At 25.4% G+C, this 15,268-nt stretch overlaps 1 protein-coding gene across 2 annotated transcripts; it reads right to left on the bottom strand.

Moving 5' to 3' along the window:
- Positions 1–456: 456 nt before the first annotated feature.
- LOC112710569 (long chain acyl-CoA synthetase 1) lies at positions 457–14,460 on the bottom strand. 2 transcript variants are annotated; one of them, XM_025762842.3, is made up of 20 exons: positions 14,231–14,460; positions 12,541–12,715; positions 11,273–11,336; positions 11,067–11,156; positions 10,923–10,979; positions 10,754–10,802; positions 10,029–10,105; positions 9,895–9,934; positions 9,543–9,637; positions 7,888–8,055; positions 5,667–5,777; positions 5,239–5,326; positions 4,809–4,875; positions 4,589–4,664; positions 3,557–3,674; positions 2,577–2,822; positions 2,006–2,145; positions 1,558–1,740; positions 1,151–1,270; positions 457–746 (listed from the first exon to the last, which is right to left on the bottom strand). In XM_025762842.3, exons 2-20 carry the CDS (start codon positions 12,687–12,689, stop codon positions 693–695), a joined length of 1,992 nt encoding a protein of 663 aa, XP_025618627.1. In that variant the 5' UTR covers positions 12,690–12,715; positions 14,231–14,460; the 3' UTR covers positions 457–692. The 2 variants fall into 2 exon arrangements, with proteins under 2 accessions (XP_025618627.1, XP_025618628.1); XM_025762843.3 differs by having other exon boundaries at positions 14,367–14,424.
- Positions 14,461–15,268: the final 808 nt, after the last annotated feature.

The raw sequence follows: 15,268 nt of genomic DNA on the forward strand, positions 1-15,268 counted from the left end.
ACTCATTCTCTCACATAAACAACTCGGACGGCAGCTCACAGACATAAGACAAGACCACCTTTTTCTAACGTTTGGGCCTTTCCTTCAAGTCCAATCCATCCATCCCAGGTTACCCCATAACAAATATATATATAATATATATATTTTAATTTATTTTTAATATGTATTTATATTTTAGTCTATATTTTATACTGAATACTGATTTTGATATATATATATATATATATATATATATATATATATATATATATATATATATATATATATATATAGCATGGTTGCTGAACATATATATAGTCCACATTCCTAAGATAGTAAACCAATATCTAACCATCCGAACCCTAATTCGTTACCATTTTTTGTGGTTAGTTTTGTTGTTTTTGTGAGGAGCAGAAATTGATATCTGAATCTTCATCTATTCTCAATTTAGATCGAAGAGACAAGAACCGTAGGACATTTTCGCTTACTATCACACACTATTTTCATTAGTCATATGATGGCCAGCACTTAATATATAATACACACTCACACTGATTATTAACTATTTACATGCTAGTAACTCAAAATAATATATATAGTTTCGGAACTTGAACTTGAGTAGAAGTACATGTTTAATTACTGCATAATACATCATCGTAGGAAAAACAAAAGCACATGGAGACTCATAAACAGGTTCACCAGTCTTTGGAGACTCATAGTTTTTTCTTGTCGCCCGCCAAATTCTGGTATAGTTCATCTATTTGCTCCTGTTAAAATTTCAGCAATTTTATGAGTACTTTTAATAGGGTAACTAGTGTTCTATGATAAGGGGGTTACTGATTGGTTAAGAAATCAATCAAACAAAAAATTTATTGAATTTGCAAAAACATTTAATTTTGAATGTACTGAAAACTGTGTTTGTTTTGTTATTGAAAATATTATTTTCTACTTTTAGGATCTTACAAATAAAAAGAGAAAAAAACTATATTAATGTGTTTCTACCATAGATTTTTATCTTTATTTTATTTTTAATTTCAATAACACTCATTAGTTAAGCAAACTTTATTGTGAATAAGTGGAAAGAAGGGGGTAAAATATCAAATAAATTTAAAAAAAAAGATAGAATACTTGATAATACTTAGACACATAGAAGGGACCTAAATTAAATTACCTGATAATACTTGAGCATGTTGTTTCTTCTCTTCTTGAGTGTTGCAGTCACCAAATCTCTTTCCATGTCAAATGGAAGTGGGTCCAATATCACTCCCTTGATATGTTCAAATCCCCTCAACTAGTTTGATGAAACATACGTTATAAGAAAAAAAAAAAAAAAACCGAAAATTTGTCTATATTATTAGCCTTAATGCTGCACAGTTTGCAAATTTTTCAAAACAACAAGATTACATGTTGTTTATCATACTTGACAAAATGTCAAAATATATATAAAAATAAGCATGCCATTGATTCGGTGAGAACATTAAGAACATTAATGAATATGGAAAAGGATTTATTGTACAAAGTTTTGTTTCTAAAATATGAATTATTAATAGACACATTAGTATATATTAATGTTATTACCTTGTTTCTGTCAGCAGTTGATTTGAGCTCCGATAGCACATGTTTCTTCAATTGATCAAGAGAACAGAGTTTGGGGAGAGATGCTGTGTGACCGTTTGAATGTGCCCACTTATTTGTAATTTCTTCATTTGGCACTACTACTGCAATCAACATTGACTTGAAGCTATTCCCATAAACCCAGATCTAAAATCAAAACACGCCCAAAAAATATGAATGTAACTATATTCATTATCCATAGTGACTATGGATTGAAATTGCAAAAAAAAGAAAAAACGAGTAAAAATTCATGTATAGTTAGTTGTCTTGTGTTCGTATAAAGTTGATATTTGAAAATTGTTAAATGATTTGATAAATTTGACTAAATGATCATTTAACGATTTTTAACTATCAACTTCACATGAAAATAACTACACGTGAGTCTTTAAGGAGAAGAAAATGGAATACTGACATCTTCAACTATTGGAGTAACTCCATAAACATTCTCGAGATGCTCAAGTGCTATGTACTCTCCTTGAGAAAGCTTGATAAGATTCTTCTTCCTGTCAATGATCTTCACAACACCATTGGGAAGCATTTCTCCTATGTCACCTTAGGAATACCCAGAAATTAAAAACACCCAATTTAGATCCAGCAAAAACTTCAATTTGGTTGTTCAAATTATAAGCATGTACAAATTTATTAAACCCTAAAATTTCAAATGTGTTAATCATTACTGTTTAATTTCAAATATGTATAACCACGTCATTATCATCGTCATTTTTTACGACTGTGTTTGTGTTGTTAAATGAAATAATAAAGTCTAGTTTACGTCATTATGTTATGTTATATATTACAAAAATTTCACATGATTAATTCACAAAAGCTTTTCTTTTTAACTAATAAAAATAACCTAAAAAATACCAGGCGAACAAATTATTCGTTCAATTGAGTCTAACTAAGCTTTTAGTCCAATATGTTTGGCTTTAAATTCTTGCTATTTTTATGATAGTGGAGTTAATAGTATTCAAATTGAAAAAAACCTGTGTGAAACCATCCATCTCTAATGGCTTCGGTGGTGAGCTGAGGACTTTTGTGATATCCAGTAAAGACAGTTTTGCCCCTGATACAAATCTCGCCGCATGGAGGAGTTGCAAGAGGATTGTATCCCATTTCGGGAACCTCCTCTAACCGCAGCTCGTTGAATATAGAAACAGCACCAACTGTACCCAACATGCACATTTCATCAGGAAATCCAAGTGTTGTTGGTCCACACGTTTCAGTCAAACCTGGATACATCAACCATTCTCTGTTAATAATGTATCAAGAACTAACAACAATAAAATCACAAATAAACACTTAAAAATTCATATTTCGAATAAATTAGTTTTTTTAAATAGATTTAATTATTTTATTGTTTCTTATAGTTTTATCAAATTTTCAATTAAATTTTTGTACTTTTTTTTCTTTCAATTGAATTCGTACATTACTTTTAATTTTATAATCAAGTCTTTTTAGTATAAAAAATATTAGAGCTAACTATTTTTTCGTAAATTGAAGGTATCTATAATTAAAAATTTAACTCGAACTTTGACCTCATATTTTGGGAGAAATATTCTGTTAATTTTAATATTTTTTATATGAAAAATATCTAATTACAAAATTAAAAATAGTGTAGAGACCCCCAATTAAAAAAAAGTATAAAAACTTGAAAATTTTGTGAAACTATAAAGACTAACAGAATTAAAAAAAATACTAATAAAATTTTTCAGGATAACAAACATGAAAAAATTAGTTCCAAATTAAGATTTTTTATTTTAATCAGAAGGACTAATTTAAAGATAATGTATTTACATATATTATCTTAAAAAACTTTATTTATACTTTTTTGTTAAATTAATCTATTCAAAATATAAATTCTTACGAATTTATTTGTCAGTTTACTCTAATTAAAATTTATTTTGGCTCTCAGTTTAAAGCAATTTTTACAAGTTAAGTAACGCGACGTGAGCAAGATGCTTACCATAGCCTTGACATACAAAGGCACAACAAGTAACACGCAAGAACTCTTCTATTTCGGGGCTCAAAGCTGCTCCCCCAGAAATTATTAGTCGAATTCGCCCACCAAGCCTCGCTTTCACCTACCAAAATAAATCACAACACTTCACAAATAAGGACTCCGCTGCTTTTTAATACCCACAACTTTGAACCTTTCATTATTTTACAGTTTCATCTTTGTAGCTTAAAACTTTGTGATCAACTTTCTCAACTATGCAAAAATTTTCAACAAAAATCTTCATAGCTTGAGCGTTTACAACCAAATCCTTATATTGTAAAATATATTTTAACCAAAACCCTCTTGTATTAGCTAGAAAAATAACACTGAGGGTTCGTTAATATTCAACTTTATTGTTGAAAGATAATTTGTTATTTAAATTAGATTCTAATAAATTTTGTTAGTCATATTAATCTTTAAAAAATATAACTATATTATGTTAAGTGTTATATGACATAATAACATAACAGGTTAATGTCACATGTTATAAACAAGTGATCATAAAATTTAGAACATAACATTTTAACCAATTATTTTGTAATATACAATATTAATCTATTATGTCATTATGTCATATAATATTTAATATAATATATCATTATTTAACTGATGAAATAATCAATTTAATTAATGATTATATTTTTTAAAAGACTAATAAGATTAATACATCAATTTCAATAATATATTATCTTTCAATGACAAATTTGAACATTAACCCAGATGACCAATATATTGAATAGAATAATTAAAGGCACAAATTATGAGGTACATTACAATATTAAGTTGATCACAAAATTTTTGAACAATAGGGATTTACTTTCAAATATATAAAATATAAGAATTTGATTAAAATTTTTATATAGTATAAAAACTTGGTGACAAACTTGCTTTGAATTATAACCACTTAATTAAAAATTGAGTAAAATTATAAAAATTTATAAAATAATTCAATCTTTTATTTAGTTTTTTAAAAAACAGCTATTAGAGAAGTGATAGAACCTTTCTAAAGGCTAATAGATCCGCTAAACGTGATGCTTCTCTCTGCTTATATCCTTTATTCATCCAGCCAAGTTTGCTGTATCAGAGGATCGGATTCAGAGTATAAATGTGATTAGTTAACTGAAGAACTATTTACAATTTAGTAAAAAATTCATTAACTTATATAGACAATTCTACCCTTTTCCAAAAATGTTACACTATCAAGTATCAACTAACTTACTAGTTGTAGAGCATGCCAAATACTGCTCTCCTGAATGGATTGAGTTCCTCCACTGCTTTCTTGATACCTGAAAACAAATATTATATTCTTTTGACTTTCTTTCATACATTGGCTATTATAGATTCTTCAACTTGTCATCTTTTTATGAAGGTTTCAATTATATGACCTTCTCCGTCCTCTAAACCCCTCATGATCTTCAATGCACTTGTTTTGATAAAATGACTAAATGAGATATTATGATGTGTTTAATGTAGTTGTGAGAAGAAGGTACACTATTTTCTTTCTAAAAAAAATAATTCATATAAACATTTCATTTCATTAATATTTTAGTTTAAATTAGTTGAACCATATTCTTTATTATACTTTCTTTGTTAGTGCTGCCTAACGCATGTCAAATTAAGACTTGTATGTCAACGTGTAATCTTTCTACCTTCATATACTTTTTCGAAGACACGTGGCACACCGGCAAATAGTGTTGGCTTTAACTCCATTAAATCATCCCTCAAAGCGTTTAGATCCTTCACGCAAACAACCCCAAAAGTTAATTACGAGATATATAGATAAAATGAAAAAGTAAGTGTGTATAAGATGAATAAACCAAGATAAATTCTAACATAAAAATTTAACTAATGACTAATATTTACACTACTGAAGTGACTTTTTTTTCCTTAAACGTTTAACAAAATCCAATTAAGTTAGTAGAATAAATACACGAAAAAAATAAAAAATCAGTGTAATTTTTTTTGTCAATAATTTTAATTTATACTTTTAACATTAATGAGTAACTACTAAATTTTACTAAAGTTGTAACGTTCCTTATAATATAGAATGATGCATAAATAAGAGAATGGTACGTACCCCATGATAGTAGCCAACAGATGCACCATTGCGGAAGAAGTACTCTTCAATTGTGCGATCAAGAATATGAGCCAACGGAAGAAACGATAAATACACATCTTCAACTGTCATCTGTGCAAATTAAATTAAACCACTTTTCTCAGATAACCCATTTCCAAACTTTCATTCTTTTTATGCTCATTTCAATTTCCACTATTAACTTTTTTTTAATTATAAACTTTTAGAAAAAGTATAGGGAGCCAATGACCTAAGTGTACATTTAGAAAGTATTAGAGATATGATTATTAGTGTTACATTGTTCTATTAGGTTACGTTTTTGGGATAAGTGGTTTCAGGACATGGTATTAGATGGTCAAGAGCTCGAACCTTGGTGAACCCAAAATTAGCTCTGGATAGTATAAGTGATGTTCATTTTATTCATAAACTAAAGATTTAGCCCATTATACACATTATACGTTTAGGCCATTGGCTCTAGCACTACTCAAACTTTTAAATTAGTCTTCGTTAGTTTTTGTTTTGAGCAAATTAATATCTAACAAATTAAAAGACGGCAATGTATTAGTCTACAAATTTTAAATAATCCTTTATAAAATAAACAATCCTACTATATTACCAACAGTATTTCTGCTCATTTTTATCAACTCTTATTTATAATTGTGTTTAATAAAAATATTTTTGTAGATATGTCTAATAAAAATCTATATATGTATTTTCTGAATGTGTCTTCTTATACATATATTTAAAATATAATAATTAATTATTATTGACAATAAGTTGACAGATAATATATTGATTCTCTATATTTTTTTCTAAAATAAATAAACAAAATAATTCTTTATCTCTTAAAGTTTTTGTCAGCTTAATCTCTCTGTTAAGCTATTTTCAAGAAAAATATATCAAGAAAATCCGTTTTATTTTATTGGGGGCAAATAGATCATATTTTGAAGGAACGAGGGTTAATTTGTAATTTTGATTTGGGAATTTATTTGTTTTTTTTTTCGGTAACTAACAATCTTTTCTACTATATTTTAACAAATGAACCAACTTTATCGCAAAATTTTGAACAAAAAGAAACGTTTAAAATTATTGGAAAAACATTTAAAATCATAAAAACAATATAAAAATCTAACAAAAAAAATATTCAAAATCGTTAAAAAAAACCTTCAAAACTTAAAAAACGAAATATCTAAAATAATAGACAAAAAAAATTCAAAACCTCTAAAATTTAAATATCTAAATTTTTTTATTTACTTTTTAACGTACATTCTCAAAAAAAAATTAAATATCTGAAACTGCTAAAATTTAAATATTTAAAATTCAATTATAAAAAACATCCAAAATAATGTCTTCTTTTTTAATAGTTTAATTTTATTTATTTTTATTATACATTTTCAGAAAAAAACATCTTAAACCTTTAAATTTAAACATTCGAAACCTAAATATAAAAATATTTATTGTATTTTATTACCATAATTAAAAGATTTTTTATTATGTTCAAAATTTGAATTATTTTACAATAATATTATATATATATTTTTTACATTTTAAATATTTCTTTTTATTAAGTTTTGGATAATTTTTTTATTTAATTTTGGATTTTTTTTTACTTGTTTGCAACCCAACTAATAATTAACTCTTATTAGTGGATACTTGATACTCTAATTAATTATCTAATATGATTGTTCATAGAATTTAGAATAATAAAATTAACAAGCCCACTAAAATGACAATAAAAAATCAGCCAACTTCAATCAATAATCAATTATTAGCTCACAGCGAAACAAATACACCACTCACTATTTTCTCTCTTTTTATTTTTGAAAAATACCTTTTTACTCTTTTTCAATTTTTTTTCTTCGTTCTTCTAACACCACAATTTCCAATCATCTACCGCCGTTGTTGGCCAACCACTCTAAATCTTAAACTATAAAATTAGTTTTATTTTATTTCTCTTCCGAATATTTTTTTATTTGTATTTAGAATTTCTATTATTATTTTTAGTTTCAAACGTTTCTTTCTAATATTCATTTCTTTCTCACTAGACTTTTTTAAAATTAACAGTACGTGAAGGTTAAAATAGGGCAAGAAATATGAGAAAAGAAAGAAAAAAGAGAGGAATAATCCAAAAGCATAATAAGAACAAAAAATAAAAATAATAAATAAATGGTAGCAAAACATTTGGGTAATGGGTGAAGTAGCTAATATAAGCATGGGATTTTACCTTGTCTTCAAACTGTTCCATGAAAAGATCCATGCCTCGTACTAAAGCAACAATATTTTCATGCGATAAAACAACACCTTTGGGGTCTCCACTTGTCCCACTTGTATACATTATAGTGCATATATCTTGAGCACGAGGTGGATAAATCTCACATGGCTTTTCTTTTCCCTGTATGTACGGACAATAAATTGCACCAAAACATGTTCACAAATGTAAAACAATTCTATTAGTAGCATATAGTAGTGTTTAGATTTTATTACCATGTTTTTATATGTTTTTAAAAAAGTATCGGAACACCCAATTTTTTAGTTCACAATCTTAAGAAGGGAGTAACCGTCAAAAAAAAAAAATTGAATACTAATATTTTTAGGGTAAAAGAAAAAAATTAACTAATATTAATTTAAATACAATGCAAATACAAAAAGATGTTAATTATCTAAAATTTTTCTATTAAAAAATTGGCTAGGATACATAAATAAATAAAAAGATAAAACAACATAAATTAAAACATATATATAGATAAAGAAGAAAATATTTGAGTATTATTTCCAAATAAAAAATGTTTTACTATTCTCCATACCTATTTCCGTTATCCAACGAGTCCAACAAGCTTTTATAATTAGAATTTAACTCTAACATGTGTTTTTAAAATATAAAATAAAATTATTAATTAGAAAAAAAAAGTGTCATTCTTTTTTCTTGAGAAATATTAAAATAATATTTTTTTATTCTTTATTTATAAAATATATACTCTTCTTTTTTGTAATGTTTAAAAAATCTCATCTTTAATTCATTTTAAATTTTTTGTGTTAACTAACATTAATTTTATTAACTTTTTAAAAAAAATAATTTTTTTACAAAAATTATTCTTTAACAAAAATTTTATTTTTATGATTAAATTTTGTTTATCAAAATACTCTTTAACAAATTATTTTTTATTAATTAAACTATATTTATACCAAAATATATTTTAAAATTTTTAGAAAAATCTGAAAAGAAAGCCATCTAAAAAAAGAGAAGCACGAATCCTCCAAGAATAACCTTCAAAAGTAAGAGTGACTGTCATTTGTATTTTTGAAAACAAAATAATTTGATCATTAAAAAAATGATTTAATCATTAAAAATTTTTTTAAAAAGGATTTTAATAAAAAAACAATTTAATCTGTAAAAAAATAATTTGTTGCAAGGTATTTTGATAAACAAATTTAATTATATAAAAATAAAATTTTTGCTAAAAGATATTTAAAAAATATTTTTTAAAAAAATAAGTAAAAAGTTAACGTTAGTTAACATAAAAAATTTAAAATGAATTAAAGAGGAGATTTTTTAAAAGTTATAAAAAAAAATGATATTACAAATAAAAGAGACGAAAATATCATTTTATCATTTCTTAGAATAAAAAAAGAGTGAAAATTTTTCTTAAAAGAATAACATAAAATATAAAATTAAATTTTTAATATATTTATTATTTATTTATTAAATTAAAAATTTAAAAACTTAAAAACATCTATTAATAACAATCTTAACATATGTCATCTTAAAACACATTATAATTATTATCTTTGAAATTATGTCTCGAGAAAAGCTTTTCAAATACAATTAAAATACATTGTTGAATTATTATTTATTGAATAAAAATCTCAATGTGGACCTACCATATGCAAAAACTCTTCCCAAGAATATGGCTTAATTCCGATTGCAGCTGCCTTATCATTTTGTTCCTCTGTTAATGAAGTGAAGCACACCATTGCTGACGTCACCACAATCAAATTTCAGTTAAGTACCTTATATAATTTATAAATGTAGCACACAAATTAATTAAGAACAATACTATGTTAAAGACTGATATTTTGGTGAAAAATAAAAATTATTTTTTAATAAAAAATGAAAATAAATTTATTATATGTAATGTATATATTTTTATCCAATTATATTCTATTCTTCACCAAAATATTTTTCACAAATTAAACATTGAAATTGAACTACGTACTATCAAACTAATTTTACCTTTCAGTCGCTTAGCAGATATACAATCAGGTTTCAAAAGCTGCAAAATGAGAAATTTTATTACTCCTTCTGAATATATGCATGTGAATTCATCATGAACCATGTCATGAAAATTAAATGACCCTTATTATTACCTCTTTCACCTTCTTATCTTGGACGAAAACAATATCAACTTCTGCATGATCTATAATAAAATTAACAGCACCGGCGCCTGCATTTATGTTTAATTTCCATCGAATCAATAACAAATAACATGAATCACCTAACAAATAAATTATTGAATTTTTTTTTTTTTTTACAATGTAACTAACTGAAGTGACGCCTGGTAGCTGGAAGTATATTAAGATATAAATGAGAGACATTGGCATGTATTTAATTTCCTATTTTCCTTTAAAATCATTATCCAAAAATGATACCTTCAATTTAAATTTTTCCTCTAGATAAATTAACAAAGTGAAAAAAAGGGTTTAATTTTTATATACTACATATATATTGGCACTATATAAAATTCTTATACTAACATCATTTAATCCTAGGCTATACTAGTATAATAAGAGTTAACTATTAAGAAAATACTCAATTTGGTTCGTAAAATATACTCAAGTCTCAATTTAATTTTTAAATTTTTTAAATTTTAATCATGTTAGTTTTTATAATAATTTTTATCGTAGAATCAATTAAAAAATTTATGAACTAAATTTAAACAATTAAAATTATAAAAACTAAATTGAATCTCGAATATAACTTCACAAAATATCATTTATAGACAGTACAGTCTATAAATGAAGGTATATACAATATTGAATGTGAATGTATAAAAATTAACGCTTTCAATGAAATCAATTCCCAAAATACTTACCAAGTGTATCATAGAGAGGCACACAAATAAAGCTGTTGGCAGAACAAGCCTATGCACCAATGGTTATTAAACAGGATTATGAACCATATTAGCATTATTAATATTATTACTATTATGAAAAAAAAAATAGAATACAATTGATTATTGAAATGTCATAATAGTATAATACCTCCATTGCCACTATCCATTGAGGACAGTTAGAGCCATAAATTCCAATTCGAGAACCCTGTGATATGAACATTAATTTTCATAATTATCAACAAATAATTCTCTAATTAACAATGGAAATATTTTCAAAGCATTATTCACTTACAGGTTCAGCACCGGAAGCTCTTAAAGCAGAACCAATATGCAGAACATCATCATAAACTTCCTTATATGTTTTCCAAACATATGGTCCAAACTATTAACAACAACAAATTAACTCTTAAGTTTCTTGCCATGAGGTAGGACACTAGTGATGGGCATTACAAAAATGGATTATTGACAAAAATAAAATAAAATAAAATAAAATAAAACCTTTTCATCGATAGCTTTACGCCATCCCAGCATCCGATTTTTTGGATGTTTTTTGACAGAGACACTGCAATCATCAGAGAAAGATCACTTTAAGTCTTTCCCAAATTCATTTCATGAAACTGACAACACAAACGGATGAAAGAGAACGGAAGTAGTGTTTCATAAATAGGTTATTGAACGAAGACAATAATCTAAAATTATTTTGGATGAATTTGTTTATAAATACAGAACATCACTATAGGAATTAGAAGATATAAAATTATGTTTGACAAATAAAATAAAGGGATACTCTATACAGGTTGAAGTGGTATAGAGAAATAAAATAAATTTTTTTATAATTATTTTTTATTATTTTATTGCTATTCAAAGTGTGAGTCCTATCTTTTTTAATCTCTCTTTTATCCTATAAAAAGAAATATTTGTAAACTTATATCTTTACCATATAATTCACCTAAAATAAAAATAAAAATATTATGTTTTGATATAATAAATTAGTGTATTTTATATTTTTTGACAGAAAAAATATAAAAATATTAATAAAAAATATAATTTATTTTTTATTATTTTTATTAAGCTTTTATAATTATATTTTTAAATTTTTTGTTTGTAGAAAAATAATAAATTATGTTTTGATAATTTATTTTTTATATTTAGTTTATTATTAAATAAAATATAAAAATACTAATTGAGTTTAACTAATATGTAGATACATGATAAATTTATTATTAGTAAAAAATTTTAAATATTTTATTTAATAAATATAAATCAAATAATAAAAAAATTTAATTTATAAACTTAGTGTTCTTAAAACAAAAAACAAATAAATCCTTAAATATAATAGCTATGATTTAATGCACATGATAACTAACCCTATAAAAACCAAAAAGACACAAAAAGTAACTAGAAAACAAAAGTTGATGGACGGCATGGACCAAATTGTTAATTTTGAAATGTTGAGGACCATTCAAAATTGTGGCCACATAATAATGTATTATCAATTTATCATTCTACCTAAACTGAATCCAACGCATGTTAGTACATCTTGGAAAATGGACCACTGCCTTTAACTTCTCATCCAACCCAACCCAGTTCATGTAGATAGATAAGAACACTAAATGAAACTAGCCATTGCTGAACTACTGCATTTAATAACCTGGTCATGCATTTTTCTTATTCTATAATAATCTTCTATTCTCTTCTATTCTATCCTTCCCTTCACAAGAAAATAGATACAGAATATGATACAGACTGAAATGAAATTAAAGTACCTGAAAATATCCCAAGTAGTACTGAAATCAGGATCCATGGGAGGAAATCCATTCTTCGCCAGCAGGTTTCTGTAAACTGGACCGACACATGGTTTTCCATTTTCACCCTCCTTTCCTTCTTCAACCTTAATAGCAAAGTTCTTCAGCATCTTCTCTTCTTTTCTTTTAGAATCAACTACATGTGAATAAAAACAGCACCGTGTCAAAATCTAAAACTTGAAAGAAAAACTAAATATTTTTCTTTTTGGCGGTCAATTTAAATAATCTCAATAAACGGTGCCCAAAAATCATGCTTGACTTTCGGTGTTTCATAAGAATTTTAGTCAAACAAAACAGTAAAACTCACGTACAATTGTGTAAATATAAAATTAATAATTAATAATTATTAAATAATAATTTAATCAAATCTATTATTTATTAATTTTATGGTGGAAACTCAAGTGCAGTCGACTTAACGGGAAGTTGATAATTGAGAGTTATTAGATGATTTGACTAAATTTTTATCTAATAACTCTATCAATTTCACGTAAAATTAACTGCAACTGAATTTTTATCTAATTTTATATAAAAATAACTGTATATAAATTTTTATTAAAAAAAATTATTAAAATATCCTTATTTAATGTTTGTTAAATTTATGAATTGTCTACCATCTTCGACTCGCATACAATAACTTTCCCAACAAACCCCTCTCTCAACATCACTCCATGACAGCTTCTCCTTCTGTGCATGCTAAGTTCTTCTAATTTTCATCAAATTATCTTCTTTTAATATTTGTTCTATTCTTTGATTCCAAATAATAGGTCTATTAAACAAAAATGAAAAAACTAAACAACTTCAATATAAATAACAAAAATTTCCTTTGTCAAAAACATTTTCATAAAAATTGTACTTTCAACGTGAAACTATAAAAAAGAAACAAATAAAGTCAAAACTAATATTTTAATTTAAGGCCATAACTCTTCATTGACAACGCAACAAAAAAGTTTTTGGATGATCTGGGTTCCTTGGTGGTTGTGCAGAAGTAATTATGAGGTTAGGAGAGGGAGGTTTTTCAAACTAAAACTTATAACAAGCCTTTTGTGATATTATTTTATCATTTGGGGTCAATTAATAATTTTAAAATCTTCATATAAATCGCTTTTCTTTCCTCAAAACTGTACCGTCTCTTTTCATTTACGTTTTTTTTAAAATTATCCAATAAATAAAAAAATTTATGCATTTTTAAAAATTAATAATTAAAAATTAAATACAACTGTAGACTTTGGTGTTGGTAAATAACAAAAAGTTACGGCATGCAAAAATTGGAATGAAGCACAAAAGAGTACTGAAGACTGAGATAGGCAGGCATACTGTCAAAAAATAAAATAAGAGTAAAGAATTAAACAATAACTCAGAATAATTAACAATGACTCAACTGGATCCTTCAGTTTTGTACTCATGGTTAATTAAATGCCTATTAAAATGAACATTATTTTACCATTTAAGTCCTCGTTTCTTCTTCGTTATTAAAAGATCCCAAATCACATACACAACCATGCACAATAGATGGTTAATTAGACCATGGTAATTCATATGAGGAAGGCAAAAGCTTCAAAACCCAAATTGAGAAGACCACAGAGAAAGAGAAAGACAATCCAAAATCCGAAAAAGAAAAGAAAAAAATGAAAGATGAGCATGTAGTCCGTACAGTTAGAGAATCAAAGAGGATGATGATGACAAGACGCGCAGAGTGGGCGTGTAGAATATGTGGCGTTCGTCGGCAGGAAAGAAAGAAAGAAAGAAAGAAAGTATATAGTGAAGTGAGTAGTTGTTTTTCTATATACCTTTCTTGTTATTATTATCTTTGTAAAAGTAAAGTAATGAGTAATGACATGCAATGATCCAATGAAGTTGAAGCGAGATGGTTGCCAATTTTATACAGCCAGAAGAGGAGTTGCAGTTTTAAATAAGGTAGTTGAGACGAATTATGATGGGGATATGTTTTTCAGAAATAATCTGAAATTTAATTTTAATACACTTAAAGATAATTTTACACATTCATCCAATCATATATGCATACATCTAATCATATATTGTCATATTTAAAAAAATTATTTTTATATTGACTGCGTGAATAATTATCTAAAAAAATAATTGTAATTATACGACCGTGCAAAACGTTTTATACTATTAATGTATCAAAATTAATCTCATAATCTTTATTTTACTTTTTATACATTTTTTTAAGAAATTTTTTATCTTTTATGGTGTAGATAATCGGGATTAGTTAGGCACACATATTAAAATTATTATTAAGAAAAAGTTTTTAAATTTTTATTTTAATAAATATATAATAAATATGTTAAAACTTAAATTTTATATATTTTTTATAAAAATTGATAATTTTCAGGTATCTTTTATACTTCTCATCTTTTTTCATATTTTTTCATCTTTAATGGGTATGCTTAAATAAGGTCACCATTCATATAAAAGCGATAAAAATAACTTATTTTTAGAGCTAATTATTTGGTCACAATTAAAAATTGTACTCTAAAAAATATGGCTTAATAATAAAAATTTAAATTATGAATAAAATTAAATCAATAAGTAAATTAGAAGATATAAAAAAAATAATTAAATTATCTAAACTAATAAACAAAATTAATAATTCTAACTAATATTAATTTGAATGACACGTAATTTCTTAAATTAATATAAAATATTTTTTTAAATTTTAATTTCACAA

The sequence above is a fragment of the Arachis hypogaea genome, chromosome 9 (assembly GCF_003086295.3).
Source record: "Arachis hypogaea cultivar Tifrunner chromosome 9, arahy.Tifrunner.gnm2.J5K5, whole genome shotgun sequence".
Lineage (NCBI taxonomy): Eukaryota > Viridiplantae > Streptophyta > Magnoliopsida > Fabales > Fabaceae > Arachis > Arachis hypogaea.

What these genes read in the sequence shown, in the direction of transcription:
- LOC112710569 (XM_025762842.3), bottom strand. Translation starts at nt 12,689, where the DNA reads ATGCTGAAGAACTTTGCTATTAAGGTTGAAGAAGGAAAGGAGGGTGAA. An exon ending in GTAAAGCTATCGATGAAAAG is followed by an intron (nt 11,157 to 11,272) that starts GTTTTATTTTAT and finishes TGTTGTTAATAG; the next exon opens with TTTGGACCATATGTTTGGAA. An exon ending in AAGATAAGAAGGTGAAAGAG is followed by an intron (nt 9,935 to 10,028) that starts GTAATAATAAGG and finishes CTCATTTTGCAG; the next exon opens with CTTTTGAAACCTGATTGTAT.